We start from the raw sequence: 24,902 nt of genomic DNA on the forward strand, positions 1-24,902 counted from the left end.
AATGGAGCTGAAGGGTGGGACTAATAACAAGATAAACAATGTAAAACATACGGGGTCTGTAAAATGTATATAGGTTCAGAAATTTTGCGAAATAGCGCAGTTACAAATAGAAATAAAACTGGATGGGCATCAGAAATAGAGGAAGGTCTAAAAACAAACTAAATATAACTATTGTAAAATAGATTGTAAAATGTGTATAAGATGTATAAACTGAAGGTAGAAGCCTAAGTGTTATTGTTTATTAGTTTACTCCAATTGGGAGAAGGGTGGTAGGGTTTGCGGAGAATAATAAAGGTATATTCTATTAAAAAAAGTATATGTGTATATGTATGCCTATGTTATATGGATATATATATTTACCAAAAAAAGATATGGGAATATTAAGCTGATCCACCAAAAAAAGAAAATAAAGAGATTATGTGAAGAAAAACAATGAGCTCTGTCTCATTTGAGTTTTCTAAATAACTTTTGTTGGATTAGTTAGTGTATACATTTGTATATGTCTGAACTGTCTTAATTATGCATGTGTAGGGCCCTATAAAGTCTGCGATGTGGACGGAATCACAGAATACAGACATTATAACAACGTTCAACAATATAAATAAATACATTCAACTTAGTAGGAAATCAACTAAATATATAGAATTGATTAGTAAATTATTTCATTTGCCCAAGATTATGATAAGACATGAACAAAATCAAATGCACACGTGATTCATATTGTCATGGAAATTACCACCAGGGACACCTGAAGTCAATATTAAATTAATCATTTTTTATTACTGACAAGCTGGAGAGGTTCCAACAAATGTAATGCACCAAGACAGACAAGTTATATTTGCATGATTTACATGATTAATTATACATATTATTTCATTAACGTTTGGTTCATGCATGTGACCGACCAATACCTCACAAGGCTTCGTCTCTCCACTTTGTGTCACCGTTAGTGATGATGTTAATGACAACCGTCTTCTGGTAGAGGGAAAAGTTATCCCAAAAACCTTCTCAATTAAATGTTAACTACAAAGTAGTCTATGCCTACCTAACATAATAATAATATCCACTATATATACAAAGTATGTGGACATCCCTTCAAATTAGTGGATTCGGCTATTTCATCCACACCCGTTGCTGACGGGTGTATAAAATCGAGCACACAGCCATTCATTTTCCATAGACAAACATTGGCAGTAGAAGTGACTTTCAGTGACTTTCAACATGGCACCTTTCAACAAGTAATTTCATGACCTCCGCTCCACCGAACACCTTTGGGATGAATTGGAACGCTGACTGCAAGCCAGGCCTAATCGCCCAACATTGGTGTCCGACCTCACTAATGCTCTTGTGGCTGAATGGAAGCAAGTCCCTGCAGCAATGTTCCAACATCTAGTGGAAAGCATACTTTTGGTCATATCGTGTATCATGGCTATTTGCTTCAATCCAGTGGGGATTTGTTTAGCAAACCGATAACCAAGCAAGTCCGATAACCAAGCAAGTCTCTTGCTGGTGTGCACTTCAATTAAAGGGTATGTACACCCAACATTTCTTAGATTTTTGCCAGACCTCCAAATGTTGTCTCCTGATGTAGTTTAAGCATGGTTGTGGACTTAGAACATCCAATTGTGTTGTTTTTCTATTTAAAAACGGTGATTTTGAGAGTAAAAATCTAAACGAAATTAAATCTGAAACCTAAGAAAACAAAATGGAGAACATTTAAACAGATTTTATAGTGCCCTTACATGTGCAAGACATGATTGTGTGTATCAGATGGCACCATACCATAGGGCGGCAGCCTGCCTAGCAGGTAAGGGCGTTGGGCCAGTAACTGAAAGGTTGTTGGTTTGAATCCCCGAGCCGACTAGGTGAAAAATCTGTCTGTTCCCTTGATCAAGGCACATAACCCTGATTGCTGCTGTAAGTCATTCGGTTTAAGAGCGTCTGCTAAATGACTCAAATGTAAAAATGTGTGTGACTGATACTTTTTGTCTCTGTAGGATGAGTGTGTGTTAGAGCCTGGTTTACGTGAGCGTGCCCAGAAGCTCTTCCAGGTTCTCCTGCGCTACGCTACAGATCTGCTGGTGTGGGAGGAGAGCTATGAGCTAGCAGCAGAACTGCAGCCCAGGTACTAGCCTATTTCTAATGATAACCATAGCACTAAACTTATCCACATTACACCAGTAGTTTTAAATCCAGAATGACATTCAATGTGATTTGTCACAGGGTGAAGGAGGACACATACTACTGTGTACTGTACAACGATGAGCACCACTCATATGATCATGTGATCTACACCCTGCAGCGCTCTGTTCAGTGTGACCACAGTGAGGCACATACTCACACAGCCCTCATCGACAAAGAGGTACTGTCTGCAGGCGTTCTCTGCCATCTGGCATTCTTCATTACTTTCTTTCATTTAAAGCATCTAGATATGTCAATAAATGGGGAAAAACTTCTGCTGCAATGTTGAACTCTCGTTATTATAGCTATGCACTTGAAATTGATCATTCTGTTTTGAATGCAGGGTCGCCGGGCAGTGAAGCGAGGGAAGCTCCGGTCTTGCCAACAAGCTAAGGACCTCATCAGGGTAAATCATAGCCTTTTATAAAACTGCAAAAGGCAAATTTTGCCATAGAACTTAATCACCTTCAGTGTTCTGAGTCAGACATCTTACCCCTGCTAAATGCTGTGTTGTTGTAGTTCTATGTTGGACTACATCTCCCTGCAGCCACTGACCTCTAACCCATGCTGTATTCTGTGTTGTGCTTTTAGTCCCACTCGGAGCACATCTCCCTGCAGCCCCTGCGTGTGGAGATCCTCCACTCTGCAGTCATGGCCCACCAGAGCTTTGCCATGCGACTGGGCACCTGGTTTCAGCAGATCATCGGCTACTCAGTGGGGTTCAGGCAGGTGTTCTGCCAGGTGGCTCTGGAGCCCAGCTCAGAGGGTGACCAGCCCAGCCTCATCAGCCGACTCATGCTGCACGACGCCAGGCTATACAAAGGCAAGAAGACCTTGATCCATACTTCATTCTTTCTCTACATTAAGATGCACCTCTGTTTTGCCTCCAGTCCATCACATTCAAGCCCCTTCTCTTCTTTCCACCAGGAGCCCGCAAGTTCATTCATGAGTTGATCTTCTGTAGCCTGCTGATGGAGACTGAGTACAAGAGGCGCTTTGCCATTGAGTTCACCAAGGTATGTCAGAAGTCAGTAGTACACTGATATGTTTCAAATAAATGCAACCTTTACATTACAATTTTGTGGCTAACCTATACTGTACGTCCCACCCTTTTGCCCTCACTGTCTTTCAGCATTACAAACAACTGCAGAAGGACTACACACTTGATGACCATGAGAGGAGCATATCAATTACAGCTCTATCTGTGCAGATCTTCACCGTACCCACTCTGGTGAGAGCAATGGCCATCCATGTAATATAAAGTAAACATTTGCCAGGCTTAGCTCACATACCACTGTATCCTTCTCTCTCTCTGTTCAGGCCAGGCAGCTGATTGAGGAAGGGAATGTGATCAAGGTGATCGTTGACACCGTCATGGAGCTGCTGTCGGAGCACCTGGATGCCAACCATCGCTTCCACTTCCAGGGGTACAACTCAGACAAGTTCTTCCGGATCCAGGTGATCTTCCACGACCTCAGGTGGGTGTGACATATTAGTCAGCTTAATCTCTGACATTAAGGAATATGTCTCTTGCTATAGCTGCCTGATGCTTATCCGTAATATGAAAGTGTTCTACTCCACAGGTACATTCTGATCAGCAAGCCCTCTTTGTGGACTGAGGAGCTGAGGACCCAGTTCCTGGAGGGGTTCAGGGTCTTCTTGGGGCTCCTCCACTGCATGCAGGTACACTCAGTCACTTTACACTCTGGAGTAGCTGTCGGGCGGTAGGGCTTTTGTATTGACTTGCAGCCTTTGCCTCCATCATGAAATACATCAGATGGTTGTTCTCTTGGTAGGGTATGGAGGAGGTGAAGCGGCAGTTTGGTCAGCACATCGAGGTCGAGCCTGAATGGGAGGCTGGGTTTTCTATCCAGAGACAGCTACGACACATCCTCGTCATGTTCCAGGACTGGTGTTCATCTGATGTAAGTCCTCACGCAATGCTTTTTAAAATCCCTAAATCTCTGATAAATATGGAAAAGTGTATGTTCCTGTGTACTTGACTGGCATCTCTGCCCATGCCCCTCCCCCAGGAGACTGTTCTCCTCCTGTCCTTCAGGGAGTGCCACAGGGCGCTGATGCGCTGCAATAACCAACCCTTTCAAAGCGAGGCCACAGACTACTACATGTGTAAACACATCCTCCATGTCAGCCCATACAAGGTGTCCCAGGAGCCTGTCAGCATACACCTGCCCATCTCCAGGGCGCTCGCTGGTGAGGAGAACCATACTGTCCATCTGTCTGCCCCTATGGGCCTTGGAAAATTGCTCTGTGTTAGGACAGTAGTTGGGGTTGTGTAAATGAAGATGGCGTTATGGAAATGAAGATCATACAGCATGCTTATTGGTTATTAGGGCCGGGACGAGACCATTATTGCAATATTTTTTTTCCATGGAAAAATGAAAACACAAAGCAGACCAAACTCTTTGGTCCTTTAAAAACCTGCTGTATGTAAAATATTGTGTACTATAGCTTGGAAAATAAATACAAGTGACTCTGGATGACAGCATAATGTTTGTTTCCAACATTAGGGCTGTTTTCCTAAAGAAGTAAAAAAATGTCCTATATAAGTTATTGCGATACTGGTATCATCCCAGCCTTATTGGTTATGCTGTCATTCCACCTTCACAATAATGTTCTTTGGTGCATCTTTAGTTTTACGGAACCTCTAATACCAGTTCCTTATGATCCCCAGGCCTGTATGTACAGCTGTGTTATACAGGGGCAGTCAGACGCCTCCACGAATTCATGGATCCAGTAAGTATCTGTGACAAGTGAAAACTCACTTTAAATCTTTCCAGCGGTTTTCTTGTGTTTCATCTGTCGGTAGTCAGTAAGAATCAGCGTTGTATCTGCAGACTATCTTCTTCCCACTGCTGTTGCTAAATGACAGAGATGTCTATGTGTTACAGGAGAGCTGTGACTTCACCTGGTTTGCGGAGCATCCTCTGCGCTGTGTGGTGCTGGCTGCCCAAGTCTCAGCTGAGATGTGGCGCAGGAACGGCCTCTCGCTCGTCAGCCAGGTGAAAGGCGGGATGTGATGGCTTGGATGGGCTGATGGTGTCAACTGTTGCTAAAACTGGAACTTTTCAAAGTTTTTATTTCACATTTTATGATTGCTTAAATGTCAGTGTTTCAATGTAAGATTATTTGTAATTTCCAGGTGTATTATTACCATGATGTAAAATGCAGGGATGAGATGTATGACAAGGATGTCATCATGCTACAGGTTAGTGTTTTAACAGCAACATTGTTCTGCACTGCCCTCCCTTTTTATTCTATGGAGTCTCCTGACTACCACTACATAATCAGAAGTCTCCTCTCAAAACTATTTACAGATTGCTGCTTCCAAAATGGACCCCAACCACTTCATCATGCTGATCTTGCAGAGATTTGAGCTCTTTGATGTGTTCAATGGAAGTCTCGCAAGCAAAGACCAAGTAAGAGAGACCATTGACTATTGGTTCAAATAAATAATTATTGCATTTCGGAAAAATGGTAAATTAATAAAATACCAATGGTCCTGTTCAGGAACTGCTGAAACAGTGGAACCGGTTAACAGAAGAGATGCTCTACCTCCTCATCATCATTGTTGGTATGTCCCTAAGCTGCTTTCTAAATAACATATCTACTTAAGTAAATGTCTGGCGAAATCCTAATATGTAGTTAGTAAGTTGACTGTGTTGGCTAGATGATATAGCAGTTATTGATTATGTTGAGGGGTGTCTCATTCTGTATGTCATGCCCCCTGTGTCCTAGGGGAGCGGTATGTCCCAGGGATCAGTCACGTGACCAAAGAGGATGTGACTATGAGGGAGGTGATCCACCTGCTGTGTATTCAGCCCATGGCTCACAGCAGCCTGGTCAAGGGCCTGCCAGAGAACGTGAGAATGTGGACCTATACTACACCTTTAAAGGCCCACACAGACTGTACTATTTTTAGCCGTCTTATACCAGGATTTTGCCGTCCCGGGCAAATTCTTAGGTTGTAAACGATTGTTGGACGTCTTGGCCCGTTCAGTGTGACAGGGTCTAGGGTTCCGATTAAGTACCACTACGTGCAGTCGTAGTCTCCGACAAAGTTCTGTCAATGTCAGAAATGTTTCGCTTTTATTGTGTTTTGTGGCTGCTGTTACGAGCCGACCTCGTTGACTTGACCAATAGGAACACGGCTGACACTGAGTATGCACAGAGTAATACGATTGAATAGTCAGATTCATATAATGGCTCAATTTAAACGTTTACATGCTTTGCAAGAAGAACGATTTCCCTAATAATCTTTACATGTCACATGAAGTCAAGCTAACTGATGGAATTTTGAAAAGTGCACAATCGCCAATCAGAGTATACGTTCTACCACAGCGGCCATGTTGTCTTTGGGAAGCATGTTTTATTCTGAGTTCGGACATGCAAGGTTTGCATGTGAAATATTTCTAAGATGCATACTTTCAGTGTTTCCGAACTCACTTCACTCGCCCATAAGAAGTTCCCCCTAGTTAATACAGCCTTGAGGTCTTAATTTAAGGTTAGGTTTAGACATAATGTTAGCAGTAGGTTTAAGGTTAGGATTGGGATTAAAATCTGCCTTTAAAAGATACACTGCTCAGTCAATCACACTTCTGTGAAATCAAACTGTCCACTTAGGAAGCAACACTGATTGACATTAAATTTCACATGCTGCTGTGCAAATGGAATAGACAACAGGTGGAAATTATAGGCAATTAGCAAGACACCCCCAATAAAGGCGTGGTTCTGCAGGTGGTGACCACAGACCACTTCTCAGTTCCTATGCTTCCTGGCTGATGTTTTGGTCACTTTTGAATGCTGGCAGTGCTTTCACTCTAGTGGTAGCATGAGACGGAGTCTGCAACCCACACAAGTGGCTCAGGTAATGCAGCTCATCCAGGATGGCACATCAATGCGAGCTGTGGCAAGAAGGTTTGCTGTGTCTGTCAGCGTAGTGTCCAGAGCATGGAGGCGCTACCAGGAGACAGGCCAGTACATCAGGAGACGTGGAGGAGGCCGTAGGAGGGCAACAAACCAGCAGCAGGACCGCTACCTCCGCCTTTGTGCAAGGAGGAGCAGGAGGAGCACTACTAGAGCCCTGCAAAATGACCTCCAGCAGGCCACAAATGTGCTTATGTCTGCTCAAACGGTCAGAAACAGACTCCATGAGGGTGGTATGAGGGCCCGACATCCACAGGTGGGGTTGTGCTTACAGCCCACCACCGTGCAGGATGTTTGGCATTTGGCAGAGAACACCAAGATTGGCAAATTCGCCACTGGCGCCCTGTGCTCTTCACAGATGAAAGCAGGTTCACACTGAGCACGTGACAGACGTGACAGAGTCTGGAGAACGTTCTGCTGGCTGCAATATCCTCCAGCATGACCAGTTTGGCGGTGGGTCAGTCATGGTGCGGGGTGGCATTTCTTTGGGGGGGCCGCACAGCCCTCCATGTGCTCGCCAGAGGTAGCCTGACTGCCATTAGGTACCGAGATGAGCTCCTCAGACCCCCTGTGAGACCATATGCTGGTGCAGTTGGCCCTGGGTTCCTCCTAATGCAAGACAATGCTAGACCTCATGTGGCTGGAGTGTGTCAGCAGTTCCTGCAAGAGGAAGGCATTGATGCTATGGACTGGCCCGCCCGTTCCCCAGACCTGAATCCAATTGAGCACATCTGGGACATCATGTCTTGCTCCATCCACCAACGCCACGTTGCACCACAGACTGTCCAGGAGTTGGCGGATGCTTTAGTCCAGGTCTGGGAGGAGATCCCTCAGGAGACCATCAGCCACCTCATCAGGAGCATGCCCAGGCGTTGTAGGGAGGTCATTCAGGCACATAGAGGCCACACACACTACTGAGTCTCATTTTGACTTGTTTTAAGGACATTACATCAAAGTTGTATCAGCCTGTAGTGTTGTTTTCCACTTTAATTTTGAGTGTGACTCCAAATCCAGACCTCCATGGGTTGATACATTTGATTTCCATTGATAAATATTGTGTGTTTTTGTTGTCAGCACATTCAACTATGTAAAGAAAAAAGTATTTAATAAGAATATTTCATTCATTCAGATCTAGGATGTGTTATTTTAGTGTTCCCTTTATTTTTTTGGAGCAGTGTGTATTGTATAGGCAGGGTTTATGACTTTGTGGCTGTGTAAACTAGTGACTAGTGGCTTGAGCTACTGGTTCTGACACAGACGCAGATCAAATACATCACTGCAGTTGATGTAACCTACATCGACTGACGTAGTCTAGCAAGCCTATCGCAGAATGTAATGACTTCACTTAAGCAAATGGTACAATCTGGCCAAGTTGATATCAAGATTAATAATTTGGTAACGTCGCACAGTGTGACGTAATAATCCTGAGAAAAAAGAAGAAACCGGCACACTGCTCTTGCTAGTATCACTGCTCTTTAATAAGCTTTACGTATCGGCCTGAAGGCCTTCGTCAGAGCTCTTATAAAGCTTAGTAAAGAGCAGTGATACTAATAAGAGCAGTGTGCAGGTTTCTTATGTTATTCAATTGTTACCATGCAACAAAGATGGCTCAGATGTGCAGGTGCCTTTTGAATTTTGAATCATATGTAATAATCCTAAAAGACTTAATCTGACGTACAGTCTGGGAAGGCCTTCAGCACTAATGCTGTTACCACTTCATCACCCCTTTTATACTGCAACAATGAACTGTCTTTGTTTTGTAGGAGAGCCATGAAACTGGCCTGGAAACTGTCATTCCAAAAGTTGCCACCTTCAAGTAAGTGTAACACTAAGGTCATCTTGACCATAATAATACAAATCAAAATAACAGAGAATAATGTTTGACAAGCTTTTTCACTGACCTGTTGATCCTCTCATTTAGGAAGCCCGGTGTTTCTGGACACGGCTTGTATGAAGTGAAAAAGGAGTGCCTGCCGGAATTCAATCCCTTCTTTTTTCACTATTCTAAATCTCAGCATAGCAAGGTAGATGTTGGTACAGAGGCTACATACACATTTCTATTTGTTTTTCCAAAGCCATTTTTCCCTTGGCTGCTGGCATTTGCTTATGCATAACCTTGTGACCCCTGAACTCTGTGCTCCAGGCAGAAGATGCTCAGAAGAAGAGAAGAACTCAGGAGGGCAGTGACAAAGGTGAGATGGAACTCATAATCATACGTTCATACAAAGGAACAGTGTTATTATGAGCCAATGCCTGTAGGTGATTCACTATTTGCTTATGATTCATCACTGTCTGTCTCTGTCCATGTCCAGCCCTGCGTCCCCCTGTCCCCCCTCCCTTTTGCCCAGCCTTCTCCAGCATAGTGCATCTGCTGTGTTGTGACATCCTCATCCACATCCTCAGACGAGTCCTGCAGAGAGCTGTGGAGGACCGGGCCACCTACTGGACAGAGGCCATGATCCAGAGGGTACCTTTCGCATGTATTTCTCGCTCTCTCTCTCGCTCTCTCTCTCTCTTTCTTTTTTATATGAACCATATTAACTGTAACTGTGTGTGCCCCCCCACAGTCCCTGCACCTTATAGGCCAGGGTCTGTTGGAGGAGAAGGCCCAGTTGGGAGCCAGCACTGTGGAGCAGGTCACCTTTGACTTCAGCCTCAAAGCTCGCAGTGAGTGTCCTAGAGATACTACTTTTTGTCTTTAAATATGTGTCTCTTGGTTTAGGGTACAGTTCATATACATTTTTTCTTGAGCCATTTTCTGTTTCTCTACTCGCTCAGCGATCGGCTCCGAGCATAGTAAATCTGTGTTCCACCTCCTGTCCAAGATGACGGCTCTTCCTTCCTTGGAAGCCCAGAAGGATATGATTAAGTGGACACTGCAGGTGGGTTAACTTCATTGTCCTGTTAAGAGATTTGATAATCTTTTTTCAAAATAGATTTTAGACAGTTTACAGTACAACTTTTTGTTTAAATGATCATATTTCTCTTTCTGGTAGATGTTTGAGATGGTGAAGTGCCTTAGGGAGAAGTCCAGTCCAGCAGCCTCTATGAGTGTGGAGCAGACCAAGCCAGAAGAGGTAAAAACAGAACATGGGTCATTTTTACACCTTTGTCATGCAACATTTCTGCATTGAAGAATCCTCACCCTTTGTCTATGTCTGATTGTTTGACTCAGATCGTCCCTGACAAAGACAAAGCCGAGCGGAAGAGGAAGGCGGAGGCAGCCAAGCTCCATCGCCAGAAGATAATGGCCCAAATGTCGGCCATGCAGAAGAACTTCATTGAGTCACACAAGATGCTGTATGACAACATGCCAGAGAGTTCCCAGGGGGAGCCTGTGGCCTCTAGAGAGAGGTGAGGAGGATGTAGGGGGAGCTGTTGGCCATGAGGGAGACTACAGAGTGTTGCCTTTCCTTTAAAGACATGCTTCGGAACTTTGGCGACTACAAAGTATTTTTTTTAAACCTCTCGCTTTGGGCTGGATGTGTCCATGTGTAATTCATACATGCATAATTACCTTCTTTCCTCAATTAGCCATGAAATCCCTAGTTTGAAAGCTACAGTTTTTCTGAAAGCTGTGTTGCGCCATTTTCCCTACATTTTCTCTCACGTGGTCCAGCCCCCTAGCAATTTGAGTTCTAGCCAATGACCTTCAGCCCCTAGCAATTTGAGTGACAGCTAGCAAGATGCATACGCAGCAGAGCGAGAGAAAGCAATGACATGGTGCACGTGTGTGACGTAGTACACAGTTTTTGGTGACCACTTTTGGCTCGTGAGCACTACGTTCAGAACTACTGGCTGAAAAGTATACAAAAGTACTGGAGAATCTCTTTAATAATATACTCTAGCTTGCCTAGTAGTACCTCGAGTTTACTGCAGGAGGGGGAGTGAATTCAAATTTGAATTGGGTTGATTGCTTGAATGAAGGTTAGTGATTAGGAGGACATCTATAACTGATTTAAATGAGTAATTGTGCTGTCATGTTTCTTCCTCCTGTCCTGTAGCTGTGCCATGGAGCTGGGAGAGTTGTGCGTGGCTGTGGGGCCTCAACGGGGCTCCACCCCGGCTGAGAGGGAGGTGCTGACCTGCATACTATGTCAGGAGGAGCAAGAGGTCCAGGCCCGCTCTCCAGCCATGGTGCTGACCGCCTGTGTCCAGAGGTCCACTGTGCTCACACAGTGCCGGGGGAAGACTCTGGCCAACAATGGTTAGTTCCCTTTTTAGTCTCCTCCATTTGATCTCGTGTTGTACACAATACACTCTGACCACTGTGATCTCTTATTGCATTACTGTTGATGATTAAAGATGTTAATGTGTTGTTCTGTGTGACAGAGACCATGTACCCCCTCTTCATGCCACCTGACCTGGCTGTGGGGACTCACACTGGCAGCTGTGGCCATGTCATGCACGCCACCTGCTGGCAGAAGTGAGTCACTGCAGTCACGTGTATCAATGAATCATAGGGATGATGATTCCAACATACTATCTTGGGCCTGAAGACCTAAAGATAGATTAGACCTACATCTAATTTTTTTGTTCTGTGTGTTCTAGGTACTTTGAGGCAGTCCAGAACACCACTCGGAACCGGCTCCATGCTGAGCTCATCATTGACCTGGAGAACGGGGAGTACATGTGCCCGCTCTGCAAGTCCCTGTGCAACACTGTGGTTCCTCTCATCCCCTTGGAACCACTCACACTCAACTAGTATGTCTTCCTTTTAGACTTTATTGCCACTTCCTAAATGACTGAGTTTAGATATGTTTTTGGAGTATCCATAAAACTAACTCTGGTTTATGGCCCAGTAGTGAACATATCAGTTGTAACCGACCTGTCCCTTATATCCTGTCTGCAGTGAGAATGCAGAGCTGGTGGGACAGCTCCTCACCCTCCCTCGCTGGATCCAGATCCTCTCTGCCAGGATCAAAGGACTCAAGTCTGTCACTCAGGGACCAGGTAAAGACAGCTGTGTGATCTCACAAAGTCATCTTCGTGGAGAGAGCCCAGGGCTTTTGCAGGTGTGACTCCATTGTGTTTGTGGTCCAGAAAGCAGCAGTGAGACTATCCGTGACGGAGACACTGCCCTCTGCGGGGAAGGCCAGCCAGACTTCCGCTCCATCCTCAGCTTTGGAGTAAAAGAGCCGTGAGTCACACACACACACACACACACACACACACACACACACACACACAACCATCTGCTCTTAATGGTTTATTCAAATGTTTCTATAGTGCACGACACACACTGACATCATTTCCATGTTATTGACAGTGTACTATATTATGTATCCACTCACGACATGCTCTGTAATGTAATCAGTACTTGTTGATCTTCAGGAGGAAGTACTCTGACAGCATAGCGGAGATGCTGGTGGTGTGTGCCACCACGGTGCACAGGGTGGGGCTGCAGACAGGCCCTAACGAGCTGTGTCCCGCCGTGCCCGTCATGTCCTGGAACACCTGTGCCTTCACCATCCAGGCCATCGGTCAGTCCCACTGACTCTACTTCTCCATCGGTTTATTTTTCCATCCTTAATCTAGCTGGACTAATTTTACCATTACTCAGTATGTTTTTTTTTTTTTTTCTCCTAACAGAGAACTTGCTACAGGAAGAGGATAAGACACTGTTTGGCTCTTTACAAAACAGACAGGTAGGTCAGATGGATTACAGAGGAGGGACTGTGTTTGACCTATTTTCACCTATCCCCTCGGAGGGTTTTATCACAGTAACTCTGCTTTCTTTTTCAGCTTGCGGGCCTGAAGGCTGTGGTTCAGTTTTCTGCAACCCAACGCCTCAAGAGCTCCCAGGCTGTCATTCAGAAGCACTTCACAGACATGTTAGGAGGTACATGTTCAAACACCATCCAACACATGATATCCATCCACCTAACATTCTAAACTTATTTTGTGTGATTTGGTATCTTATGTAAAATTTGATTTGGTTGCCTCTCTCTACAGCCTTGTTACCCACCATGAGTTCAGAGAGCACACCTTCTATTCTAGAAGTAGACTTCTTCCACCTTCTGGTAAGTCACCCATCAAATCAAATTGTATTAGTCACATGCGCCTAAAACAACAGGTAGACCTTACAGGGAAATGCTTACTTACGAGCCCCTTTTTTAATCATTTTTTATTTAACCAGGTAGGCTAGTTGAGAACAAGTTCTCATTTACAACTGGGACCTGGCCAAGATAAAGCAAAGCAGTGTGACAAAAACAACACAGAGTTACACATGGAATAAACAAATGTACAGTCAATAACACAATGGAATAACCTGTATACAGTGTGTGCAAATGAAGTAAGGAGGTAAGGCAATAAATAGGTCAATACAATTTAGCAATTTACACTGGAGTGATAGATGTGCAGATGAGGATGTGCAAGTAGAAATACTGGTGTACAAAAGAGCACAAAAACAAATATGGGGATAAGGTAGGTAGTTGGTTGGATGGGCTATTTGTAGATGGGCTGTGTACAGCTGCAGCGATCGTTAAGCTGCTCTGACAGCTGACACTTAAAGTTAGTGAGGGAGATATAAGACTCCAACTCCAGATTTTTTTTTTGTGTGCAATTCGTTCCAGTCATTGGCAGCAGAGAACTGGAAGGAAAGGCAGCAAAAGGAGGTGTTGGCTTTGGGGGTTACCAATGAAATATACCTACTGGAACGTGTGCTACGAGTGGGTGTTACTATGGTGACAAGTGAGCTGAGATAAGGCGGAGCTTTACCTAGCAAAGACTAACAGATGACCTGGAGCCAGTGGGTTTGACGACGAAAATTAAGCGAGGGCCAGCCAACAAGAGCATACAGGTCGCAGTGGTGGGTGGTATATGGGGCTTTGGTGTCAAAACGGATGGCACTGTGATAGACTGCATCCAGTTTGCTGAGTAGAGTGTTTGAGGCTATTTTGTAAATGACATCGCCAAAGTCAAGGATCGGTAGGATAGTCAGTTTTACGAGGGTATGTTTGGCAGCATGAGTGAAGGAGGCTTTGTTGTGAAATAGGAAGCCAATTCTAGATTTAATTTTGGATTCATGTGAGTCTGGAAGGAGAGTTTACAGTCTAGCCGGATACCTAGAATATGAGGACAACTACAAATACCTAAGTCAGAACTGTCCAGAGTAGTGATGCTAGTCGGGCGGGCAGGTGCGGGCAGCGATCAGTTAAAGATCATGCATTTCCTTTTACTAGCATTTAAGAGCAGTTGGAGGCCACGGAAGGAGTGTTGTATGGCATTGAAGCTCGTCTGGAGGTTACGTAACACAGTGTCCGAAGAGGGGCCAGATGTATTCCGAATGGTGTCGTCTGCATAGAGGTGGATCAAAGAGCGACATCATTGATATATATACATATATTTACGTATACAGAGAAAAAAAGTCAGCCTGAAAATTGAACCCAGTGGCACCCCCATAGAGACTGCCAGAGGTACGGACAACAGGTCCTCGGATTTGACACTGAACTGTTGATAAGAATGTGGTTATTGACAGAGTCGAAAGCCTTGGCCAGGTCGATGAAGACGGCTGCACAGTACTGTCTTTTATCGATGATGGTTATGATATCGTTTAGGACCTTGAGCGTGGCTGAGGGTGCACCCGTGACCGCTATGCAATCTGATTTCCAAGCTAGAGTGCAGTTTAACCGACAGTGAAGTTAAAAAATTAAATAAAAAGTAATTAAAGGGGAGCAGTAAAAAAATAACAAAATATACAGGGGGGGTGCAGGTAGAGTCAATGAGTGGGGGCACTGGTTAGTTGATGTACATGTAGGTAGAGTTAATTAAAGTGACTATGCATAGATGACAACGGAGAGTGGCAGTGGTGTGGAGAGGGGGGGGGGGCAATGTGAATAGTCAGGGTAGCCATTTGACTAGGTGTTCAGGAGTCTTATGGCTTGGGGGTAGAAACTGTTTATAGAAGCCTCTTGGACCTAGACTTGGCACTCTGGTACCGCTTGCCTTGTGGTAGCAGAGAGAACAGTCTATGACTAGGGTGGCTGAAGTCTTGGACAATTTTCAGGGCCTTCCTCTGACACCGCCTGGTATAGACGTTCTGGATGGTAGGAAGCTTGGCCTCAGTGATGTACCGGGCTGTTCACACTACACTCTGTAGTGCCTTGCGGTCGGAGGCTGAGCTGTTGCCATACCAGTCAGGATGCTCTCGATGGTGCAGCTGTAGAGCCTTTTGAGGATCTGAGGACCCATGACAAATCTTTTCAGTCTCATGAGGGGGAATAGGTTTTGTCGTGCCTGCTTCACGACTGTCATGGTGTGCTTGGACCATGTTAGTATGTTGGGGATGTGGACACCAAGGAACTTGAAGCTCTAAACCTGTTTCTGGGTTGATGGTGTTGATGTGAGCCATGTCCAGCATTTCAAAGCACTTCATGGCTACAGCTGTGAGTTCTACGGGTCGGTAGCCATTTAGGCAGGTTACCTTTAGTGAAGGAAGTTAATGTTCTGTTTGATGCATACAGTAGGTCTTCCACATGCTCTGGGGATAACCAACCTTTCTTTGTGTGTTGTCAGGTGGGGCTGGTGCTTGCCATTCCAGCGCTCTACCAGGAGGAGGCGGTAGACCTGCAGCCCTCTGCTGTCAGCTCTGCCTACAACCACCTTTACATCCTGCACCTGGTCACCATGGCCCACGTGGTGCAGGTCCTCCTCTCCTCCACAGATGACACAGCAGTGTTTGGGGGAGAGGAGGGACAGGCGGAGAGGGCGGCAGTAGAGCTCTATGCCGCTGTGTCACAGTGTACCGGCGGGTGAGAAGGAATGCTGTCTTTTCTCTGTATTTTTTAAATGTAATATACGCTACTGGTCAAAAGTTTTAGAACAATTACTCATTCAAGGGCTTTTCTTTACTTTTACTATTTTCTACTTTGTAGAATAATAGTGGAGACATCAAAACTATGAAATAACACATGGAATCATGTAGTAACAAAAAAAAGGTGTTAAACAAATCAAAATCTATTTAATATTTGAGGTTCTTAAAATAGCCACCCTTTCCCTTGATGACAGCTTTGCGCACTCTTGGCGTACTCTCACCCAGCTTCATGAGGTTGCGTTTCAATTAACAGGTTTGCCTTGTTAATTTGTGGAATTTCTTTCCTTACTGTGTTTGAGTCTATCAGTTGTGTTGTGACAAGGTAGGGGTGGTATACAGAAGATAGCCCTATTTGGTAAAAGACCAAGTCCATATTATGGCAAGAACAGCTCAAATAAGCAAAGAGAAATGACAGTCCATCATTACTTTAAGACATGAAGGTCAGTCAATATGGAACATTTCAAGAACTTTGAAGGTTTCTTCAAAGTGCAGTCGCGTAAACCATCAATCAGGCTCTCACGAGGACCGCCGCAGGAGTGGAAGACCCAGAGTTACCTCTGCTGCAGAAGATAAGTTCATTAGAGTTACCAGCCTCAGAAATTGCAGCCCAAATAAATGCTTCACAGAGTTAAAGTAACAGACACGTCAACATTACCTGTTCAGAGGAGACTGTGTGAATCAGACCTTCATGGTTGTATTGCTGCAAGAAACCACTACTAAACCACTACTAAATGACACCAACACGAGCAATGGACATTAGTCCGGTGGAAATTTGTCCTTTGGTCTGGAGTCCAAATTGGAGTTTGTTTGTTCCAACTGCCGTGTCTTTGTGAGACCCGGTGTGGGTGAACGGATGATCTCCGCATGTGTATTTCGCATCATAAAGCATGGAGGTGGTGTTATGGTGTGGGGGTGCTTTGCTGGTGACACTGTCTAATTTTTATTTAGAATTCAAGGCACACTTAGCATTTTGTAGCGTTATGCCATCCCATCTGGTTTCGTCTTAGTGGGACTATAATTTGTTTTTCAACAGGATAGTGACCAAACACACCTCTAGATGACCTGGTCAACCAAATTGATATGGTTTGGATGAGTTAGACCACGGAGTGAAGGAAAAGCTGCCAACAAGACTTTTGGAATAGCATTCCAGGTGAAGCTGGTTGAGAGAATGCCATGTGTGTGCAAAGCTGTCATTAAGGCAAAGGGTGGCTATTTGAAGAATCTCAAATATAAAATAGATTTTGATTTGTTCAACACTTTTTTTGGTTACTACATGATTCAATGTGTTATTTCAGTTTTTATGTCTTCACTGTTATTCTACAATGCAGAACATTTTTGAAAATTAAGAAAAACCCTTGAATGATTAGGTGTTCTAAAACTTTTGACTGGTAGTGTACTTTCTGTAAATTGTGCAGTGGGTCATTTTGGGACATTTTTCTGTTCATGTTCATCCAGTCAAAGGTCAATTGTTTTTGATTGTGTGACTGTGTCTTATTGTCCAGGCTGAGGTCAGATGTGTCTGGGAGCTCAGTGGCAGACAGAGTGAGGAGAGGGGTCACACCCTTCCTGCGCTGCGCTGCCCTCTTCTTCAATTGCCTTACAGGGGTGCCCCCTCCAGAGGAGCTCTCCAGTACTACAGGTAGGTATCTCAGGGCTCAGACTACTGGGGGGTGTACGGGGATTGAATGGGTTAGGGTTTTACTGACTGAACCATTCATGCTGTCTCGACTGCAGTTACATCTCAAGGCCAGATGGAGGCACTGTGCAGTTATCTGGCATTGCCCTGCGATGTGTTCCAGCTCTTCCAGGAGCACCGTGGGACTGTTTTTCCTTTATTACAGAGGTAATATCAATAACCTGTTAGTCACAGCCAAAATACATTGAAATGAATACTGATGTTCTTATTATCAGATGTGTGATGTTACTAAGGTAATTGTTTGATGTACTTAAGATATATTTTTCACTGATGGCCTCTGTCTCAGATGGTGTGGGCACCCAGCTGTAACCAAAGCCCTAAAAGGGGAAATGCAGACAATCAGGTAAGCTCAAATTCACTTTGCAACAGAATTAAATATTTCAGATTTTATTTTTCTTCCCTATGAATAACTGAATCTTTGATAAAATTATTATTGCAGTTATCCCAGGAAAAGGAATCGGTTAATTGAGCTTCCTGAGGATTACAGCGCGCTCCTCAATCAAGCCAGTCACTTTCAGTAAGTAGCCACCACTGTCTGTCTTGGATTATCATATACGCTGGTTAAGTGATTGGTGAGCTGTTGAGTTCCAGTGGAGACTGAGTCCTCTTTCTCTCTCTACCCTCCTGTCCAGGTGTCCTAACTCCACAGACGATGAGAGGAAGCACCCCACCCTGTGCCTCTTCTGTGGGACCATCTTGTGCTCCCAGAGCACCTGCTGTCATAGCCAGCTTGACGGGGAGGAGGTGGGCGCCTGCACCGCACACGCTGCCACCTGTGGGGCTGGAGTGGGCATGTTCCTCAGGTGGGTCGGGGACAAGGGCTCCTGTAGGGACAGGGTGGGCATGTGTCTCAGTTGGGTCGGGGACAAGGGCTCCTGTAGGGACAGGGTGGGCATGTGTCTCAGTTGGGTCGGGGACAAGGGCTCCTGTATGGACAGGGTGGGCATGTGTCTCAGTTGGGTCGGGGACAAGGGCTCCTGTAGGGACAGGGTGGGCATGTGTCTCAGTTGGGTCGGGGACAAGCGCTCCTGTAGGGACTGGGTGGGCATGTTCCTCAGGTGGGTCGGGAACAAGGGCTCCTGTAGGGACAGGGTGGGCATGTGTCTCAGGTGGGTCGGGGACAAGGGCTCCTGTAGGGACAGGGTGGGCATGTGTCTCAGTTGGGTCGGGGACAAGGGCTCCTGTATGGACAGGGTGGGCATGTGTCTCAGTTGGGTCGGGGACAAGGGCTCCTGTAGGGACAGGGTGGGCATGTGTCTCAGTTGGGTCGGGGACAAGGGCTCCTGTAGGGACAGGGTGGGCATGTGTCTCAGTTGGGTCGGGGACAAGGGCTCCTGTAGGGACAGGGTGGGCATGTGTCTCAGTTGGGTCGGGGACAAGGGCTCCAGTAGGGACAGGGTGGGCATGTGGTTAAACATGTTCATATGTTCTATAAAGCTTCTACTGATTGCTTTGCCCCCCCACTGATTAGGATAAGAGAGTGTGAGATGGTCCTGATGGCCAGTAAGACACGAGGAAGCACCTACCCAGCCCCTTATCTTGATGACTACGGAGAGACTGACCCACAGCTAGGGTAAGCTGGCCACATCTCCTCGCTTAGCTTTTGAAACATTCATTACATCTACAGTGCCTTGCGAAAGTATTCGGCCCCCTTGAACTTTGCGACCTTTTGCCACATTTCAGGCTTCAAACATAAAGATATAAAACTGTATTTTTTTGTGAAGAATCAACAACAAGTGGGACACAATCATGAAGTGGAACGACATTTATTGGATATTTCAAACTTTTTTAACAAATCAAAAACTGAAAAATTGGGCGTGCAAAATTATTCAGCCCCCCTTAAGTTAATACTTTGTAGCGCCACCTTTTGCTGCGATTACAGCTGTAAGTCGCTTGGGGTATGTCTCTATCAGTTTTGCACATCGAGAGACTGACATTTTTTCCCATTCCTCCTTGCAAAACAGCTCGAGCTCAGTGAGGTTGGATGGAGAGCATTTGTGAACAGCAGTTTTCAGTTCTTTCCACAGATTCTCGATTGGATTCAGGTCTGGACTTTGACTTGGCCATTCTAACACCTGGATATGTTTATTTTTGAACCATTCCATTGTAGATTTTGCTTTATGTTTTGGATCATTGTCTTGTTGGAAGACAAATCTCCGTCCCAGTCTCAGGTCTTTTGCAGACTCATCAGGTTTTCTTCCAGAATGGTCCTGTATTTGGCTCCATCCATCTTCCCATCAATTTTAACCATCTTCCCTGTCCCTGCTGAAGAAAAGCAGGCCCAAACCATGATGCTGCCACCACCATGTTTGACAGTGGGGATGGTGTGTTCAGGCTGATGAGCTGTGTTGCTTTTACGCCAAACATAACGTTTTGCATTGTTGCCAAAAAGTTCAATTTTGGTTTCATCTGACCAGAGCACCTTCTTCCACATGTTTGGTGTATCTCCCAGGTGGCTTGTGGCAAACTTTAAACAACACTTTTTATGGATATCTTTAAGAAATGGCTTTCTTCTTGCCACTCTTCCATAAAGGCCAGATTTGTGCAATATACGACTGATTGTTGTCCTATGGACAGAGTCTCCCACCTCAGCTGTAGATCTCTGCAGTTCATCCAGAGTGATCATGGGCCTCTTGGCTGCATCTCTGATCAGTCTTCTCCTTGTATGAGCTGAAAGTTTAGAGGGACGGCAGGTCTTGGTAGATTTGCAGTGGTCTGATACTCCTTCCATTTCAATATTATCGCTTGCACAGTGCTCCTTGGGATGTTTAAAGCTTGGGAAATCTTTTTGTATCCAAATCCGGCTTTAAACTTCTTCACAACAGTATCTCGGACCTGCCTGGTGTGTTCCTTGTTCTTCATGATGCTCTCTGCGCTTTTAACGGACCTCTGAGACTATCACAGTGCAGGTGCATTTATACGGAGACTTGATTACACACATGTGGATTGTATTTATCATCATTAGTCATTTAGGTCAACATTGGATCATTCAGAGATCCTCACTGAACTTCTGGAAAGAGTTTGCTGCACTGAAAGTAAAGGGGCTGAATAATTTTGCACGGCCAATTTTTCAGTTTTTGATTTGTTAAAAAAGTTTTAAATATCCAATAAATGTCGTTCCACTTCATGATTGTGTCCCACTTGTTGTTGATTCTTCACAAAAAAATACAGTTTTATATCTTTGTTTGAAGCCTGAAATGTGGCAAAAGGTCACAAAGTTCAAGGGGGCCGAATACTTTCGCAAGGCACTGTATCTCTGATGTCGTTCTGTAGAAAAATTTTATATTTGTAAAGCAAACCTGTGTCACTGACGGACTGTATGTGAATGTGAGATTAGGAGGGGGAACCCCCTGCACCTGTGCCCTGAGAGGTACCGGAAGCTCCACCAGCTGTGGCAGCAGCACTGTATCCTGGAGGAGATCGCCCGTAGCCTGGAGGTGGTCAACGTCATGTTTGCTTTCGAATGGCAGATGCTGTGAGCCCAAGACCAGGTTATGTGTGCTACTGGGTAGGGCCAAGGTCTGGAGGCCACAGCCAGGGGGCACAGCCCACACACACACACACACACGCATATATACATATACATACACACACACGCCCATCTACATATGTCCTGGCCGGGAGCGGTGCGCCCCTGTGCAGCCATTCCTCCCCAGGATCCGAAAGGGAGTGCAGATAGGACCGAGAGCGATGAGGAGGTGGTTGGGAACTAAAGTCGCCTTGTTTGAATTTGTCTGCTGTGAGAGGGCTATGAGCAATGATAGGAATAATGTTCCCCTTCTCCATAGAAAAGCTAATTAAAGGAAAATACTTCTATCAAACACCCCAGTATCTTTATGCCGTCAGCTTGTGTATATAAAATCTCTCCCAAGTGATGCTGTGAATTTTCTGCCATCTCCTTTTGTTTTAAGACTTTATAGAGATGATAAAACAATGGCTTTAGTGAGTCTTGCAGTGTGGGAGTTGTTTACTCTTTTGCAAATGTCTTTGGGATCATGCTTCCTGTTTCTATATTTTTTGCTTTCTGTCACAGTAGACTTTGCATGGCACCTAGCCCATGTTACTGATCATCACCCTTTTTAAATGATATAAATAGATGTATTTCCACAAATAGAGTACATTTTGGGTAGTGTAACTTGGTAAAAAAAACAAACTAATTTCACCTCATTTTAACATTGACATAAAGAACATGTTCAACTTAATAAAGAACATGTTTTCCATCTCAAGGAGTTAAATTTAAAAAAGGACTACCAAGGGCCAGTAAAGTAACATGGTTAAGGTTTTCATCTTAAATCAGTCATGCATCTCCCTGTTACAGGGGGAATGAAAGCTTATTGTGTGCAAAATGTAGGGGCAGTTGAATGCAAGCTTCAGACATAAAACATACAAATAAATGTTAAAGCATTTCAAGCCTTTCAAACACCAGAAAATTGCCAAAAATAGTAGATCCAGCTCACCTGTTTTTTACACTATGATTTCTCTATTAGATGTTTAATGTTTCTTTTGAAAAAATATTTTAAAAAGGAATTCGTTCAGCATATTAAAACGAGAGTTCCGTTTACTCACCAGGTTTGATTTCATCACTTATCACATAGTCAATTCTGAAGATAAATAATTATTTATGTCAAAACAACAAAATAACTAGAGCTTTACAATGATGGTGAGAACTTGGAGACGTTATGGGGTTAAGTGGGTTAAAACCTTCCTAGAAGTCTGAACATGACGAGGGACATGTCAAAATTGTGACTTTTGTGACTTTAGCAAGTCTATATTCATATAAAAAATCTGATTTCTTGAATTTTCCATGTGGTCAATATTAAATGGCACATCATTTTAATGTAATGGGCTTCTAAACTTCAGTATTGGTGCACAATTTCTGTTTAAATATTAAAGGGATGCAAAAGGTACTCTATTCGTGGAATGACCCAGGTAATGTACAGTGCCTTCAGAAAGTATTCATACCCCTTGACTTATTACACATTTGGTTGTGTTACAGCCTGAATTCAAACGGGATTAAATAGTTTTTTTCTCACCCATCTACACACAATACTTCATATTGACAAAGTTAAAAAAAAAAATATTTATTTATTTAGCAATTGTTTTTGTAAATGAAATACAGAAATATGTCATTTACATAAGTATTCACACCCCTGAGTCCATACATGTTAGAATCACCTTTGGCAGCAATTTCAGATGTAAGTCTCTCTGGATAAGTCTCTAAGACCTTTGCACACCTGGATTGTACAATATTTGCACATTGTTTTTCAGTCTTCAAGCTCTGTCAAGTTGTTTGTTCATCGTTACTAGACCGCCATTTTCAAGTCTTACCATAGATTTTCAAGCAGAATACTGTAACTAAGCTACTCAGGAACATTCAGTGTCGTCTTGGTAAGCAACTCCAGTGTATATTTGGCCTTGTTTTAGGTTATTGTGCTGCTGACAGGTCAAATTCCTCTCCTAGTGTCTGGTGAAAAGTGGACTGAACCAGATTATGTTTGCAGTGTTAATTTAGTGCCTTGTTGCAAACAGGATGCATGTTTTTGAATATTTTTATTCTGTGCATGCTTCCTTTCCACTCTGTCAATTAGGTTAGTATTGTGGAGTAATTACAATGTTGTTGATCCTTTTCTTAGTTTTCTCCTATCACAACTATTAAACTCTTAACTGTTTGAAGGTCACAATTGGCCTCTCCGGCAACTGAGTTAGGAAGGACGCCTGTATCTTTATAGTGACTGGGTGTATTGATACACCATCCAAAGTGTAATTAATAACTTCACTATGCTCAGTGATATTTAATGTCTGCTTAAAAAAAAATAATGTTTTTACCCATCTGACAATAGGTGCCCTTCTTTGCGAGGCATTGGAAAACCTCCCTGGTCTTTGGTTGAATTTGTGTTTGAAATTCACTCTTCGACTGAGGGACTTTACAGATAATTGTATGTGTGGGGTACAGAGATGAGGTAGTCATAAAAAAATCACACTAAACAGTGCACAGAGTGAGACCATGCAACTTCTATGTCTTGTTAAGTACATTTTTACTCCTGAACTTATTTAGGCTTGCCATAACTAAGGTGTTGAATACTTATTGCTCAAGACATTTCAGCTTTTCATTTTTTAATAAACCGTTCTAAAACCATAATTCCACTTTGACATTATGGGGTATTGTTTGTAGGCCAGTGACCCAAAAAAATCTCAATTTAGTCCTTTTTAAGTTTGGGCTGTAACACAACATTTTGAAAAAGTCAAGGGGTGTGAATACTTTCTGAAGGCACTGCAGATATACAAGCAATTTCTATACTGGTCAAATGCGAAAGTATATGAAGAGATAATTAACTATTTTATTGTACAAACATTGCTTATTGTAATCTGAATGAATTAGATAGCAATTAAATGTTAATCTGAAAGCACTTTGAAATAAAGTTACTAAAGTGTTCAATATATGTACATGTAAAAGAGTCGGGTCTTCACTGAAATTCCATATTTTGCCAACCTGATACACTTATTAGATGCTTCTTTTGTTGTAACTCCTTTAAATAATTGTGTATGGGAACATTGTCAACTGCTCTTGAAATTATTATTTGTGCAGTGAAAATTACATTCAAATAGATCATATTGTAGCTAATGGGGACAAAAAGGTTCATACCAGCAACGCAAAATATAATCTGTACACATGACTAATCTAACAAGTAAATAAGAGCACAGCACAACTACATTTAGTGTATTTAAGACAACAATTATGTACATTTTATGGGAGAGTAGCTACGTGGAAAAATAATAATCGCTATAAAAATACACTTGATATTACATCAACCTTTTCAGGAAAATGAAGTTTTGTGCATATACTGTATGGTTTTGTTTTTCCTCAGTGCTGTATGATAACCAGGCTGTCTGAATAAAGACATGATCTAGACGACTTCTTGTGCCCTCTGTCTGACTGGGAATATCAACACAAATGTCATGTTTGTTTGTTCATTTTACACTTACTCTTCAGTGTCTGAAAAGAGAGTAAATAAAAAAACTAAAAAATGTAATGAAAGAGAAGATACTGTGTGACTTAAGTATTTCTCATCACCCTCATTGCATCAAATGGGGGCGGCAGGGTAGCCTAGTGGTTAGTGTTGGACTAGTAACCGAAAGGTTGCAAGTTCAAATCCCCGAGCTGACAAGGTACAAAGTCCGAAATCTGTCGTTCTGCCCCTGAACAGGCAGTTAACCCACTACATTTATGGCCGTCATTGAAAATAAGAATTTGTTCATAACTGA

At 43.7% G+C, this 24,902-nt stretch overlaps 1 protein-coding gene across 1 annotated transcript in view; it reads left to right on the plus strand.

Annotated features, from left to right (window-relative positions):
- The window catches only part of LOC139375194 (ubiquitin protein ligase E3 component n-recognin 1), a 36,163-nt gene extending 11,611 nt beyond the window's left edge, over positions 1–24,552 (plus strand). Inside the window, exons 5-45 of the mRNA XM_071116760.1 lie at positions 1,998–2,125; positions 2,224–2,362; positions 2,525–2,587; positions 2,773–3,004; positions 3,109–3,197; positions 3,314–3,412; positions 3,502–3,659; positions 3,765–3,864; positions 3,978–4,106; positions 4,215–4,395; positions 4,877–4,938; positions 5,094–5,204; positions 5,345–5,410; positions 5,520–5,621; positions 5,713–5,776; positions 5,941–6,065; positions 8,892–8,944; positions 9,050–9,152; positions 9,272–9,320; positions 9,441–9,595; positions 9,696–9,795; positions 9,907–10,010; positions 10,125–10,205; positions 10,304–10,482; positions 11,133–11,335; positions 11,461–11,554; positions 11,680–11,832; positions 11,981–12,081; positions 12,172–12,268; positions 12,463–12,611; positions 12,721–12,776; positions 12,874–12,970; positions 13,084–13,151; positions 15,646–15,881; positions 17,446–17,582; positions 17,678–17,786; positions 17,926–17,982; positions 18,079–18,156; positions 18,272–18,442; positions 19,111–19,212; positions 20,977–24,552. Of these exons, the coding sequence (XP_070972861.1) occupies positions 1,998–2,125; positions 2,224–2,362; positions 2,525–2,587; positions 2,773–3,004; positions 3,109–3,197; positions 3,314–3,412; positions 3,502–3,659; positions 3,765–3,864; positions 3,978–4,106; positions 4,215–4,395; positions 4,877–4,938; positions 5,094–5,204; positions 5,345–5,410; positions 5,520–5,621; positions 5,713–5,776; positions 5,941–6,065; positions 8,892–8,944; positions 9,050–9,152; positions 9,272–9,320; positions 9,441–9,595; positions 9,696–9,795; positions 9,907–10,010; positions 10,125–10,205; positions 10,304–10,482; positions 11,133–11,335; positions 11,461–11,554; positions 11,680–11,832; positions 11,981–12,081; positions 12,172–12,268; positions 12,463–12,611; positions 12,721–12,776; positions 12,874–12,970; positions 13,084–13,151; positions 15,646–15,881; positions 17,446–17,582; positions 17,678–17,786; positions 17,926–17,982; positions 18,079–18,156; positions 18,272–18,442; positions 19,111–19,212; positions 20,977–21,118 (4,722 nt within the window). The 3' untranslated portion in view covers positions 21,119–24,552. The remainder of the gene's footprint in view (positions 1–1,997; positions 2,126–2,223; positions 2,363–2,524; positions 2,588–2,772; positions 3,005–3,108; positions 3,198–3,313; positions 3,413–3,501; positions 3,660–3,764; positions 3,865–3,977; positions 4,107–4,214; positions 4,396–4,876; positions 4,939–5,093; positions 5,205–5,344; positions 5,411–5,519; positions 5,622–5,712; positions 5,777–5,940; positions 6,066–8,891; positions 8,945–9,049; positions 9,153–9,271; positions 9,321–9,440; positions 9,596–9,695; positions 9,796–9,906; positions 10,011–10,124; positions 10,206–10,303; positions 10,483–11,132; positions 11,336–11,460; positions 11,555–11,679; positions 11,833–11,980; positions 12,082–12,171; positions 12,269–12,462; positions 12,612–12,720; positions 12,777–12,873; positions 12,971–13,083; positions 13,152–15,645; positions 15,882–17,445; positions 17,583–17,677; positions 17,787–17,925; positions 17,983–18,078; positions 18,157–18,271; positions 18,443–19,110; positions 19,213–20,976) is intronic.
- Positions 24,553–24,902: the final 350 nt, after the last annotated feature.

Source organism: Oncorhynchus clarkii, chromosome 19 (genome assembly GCF_045791955.1).
Source record: "Oncorhynchus clarkii lewisi isolate Uvic-CL-2024 chromosome 19, UVic_Ocla_1.0, whole genome shotgun sequence".
Taxonomy (NCBI): Eukaryota; Metazoa; Chordata; class Actinopteri; order Salmoniformes; family Salmonidae; genus Oncorhynchus; species Oncorhynchus clarkii.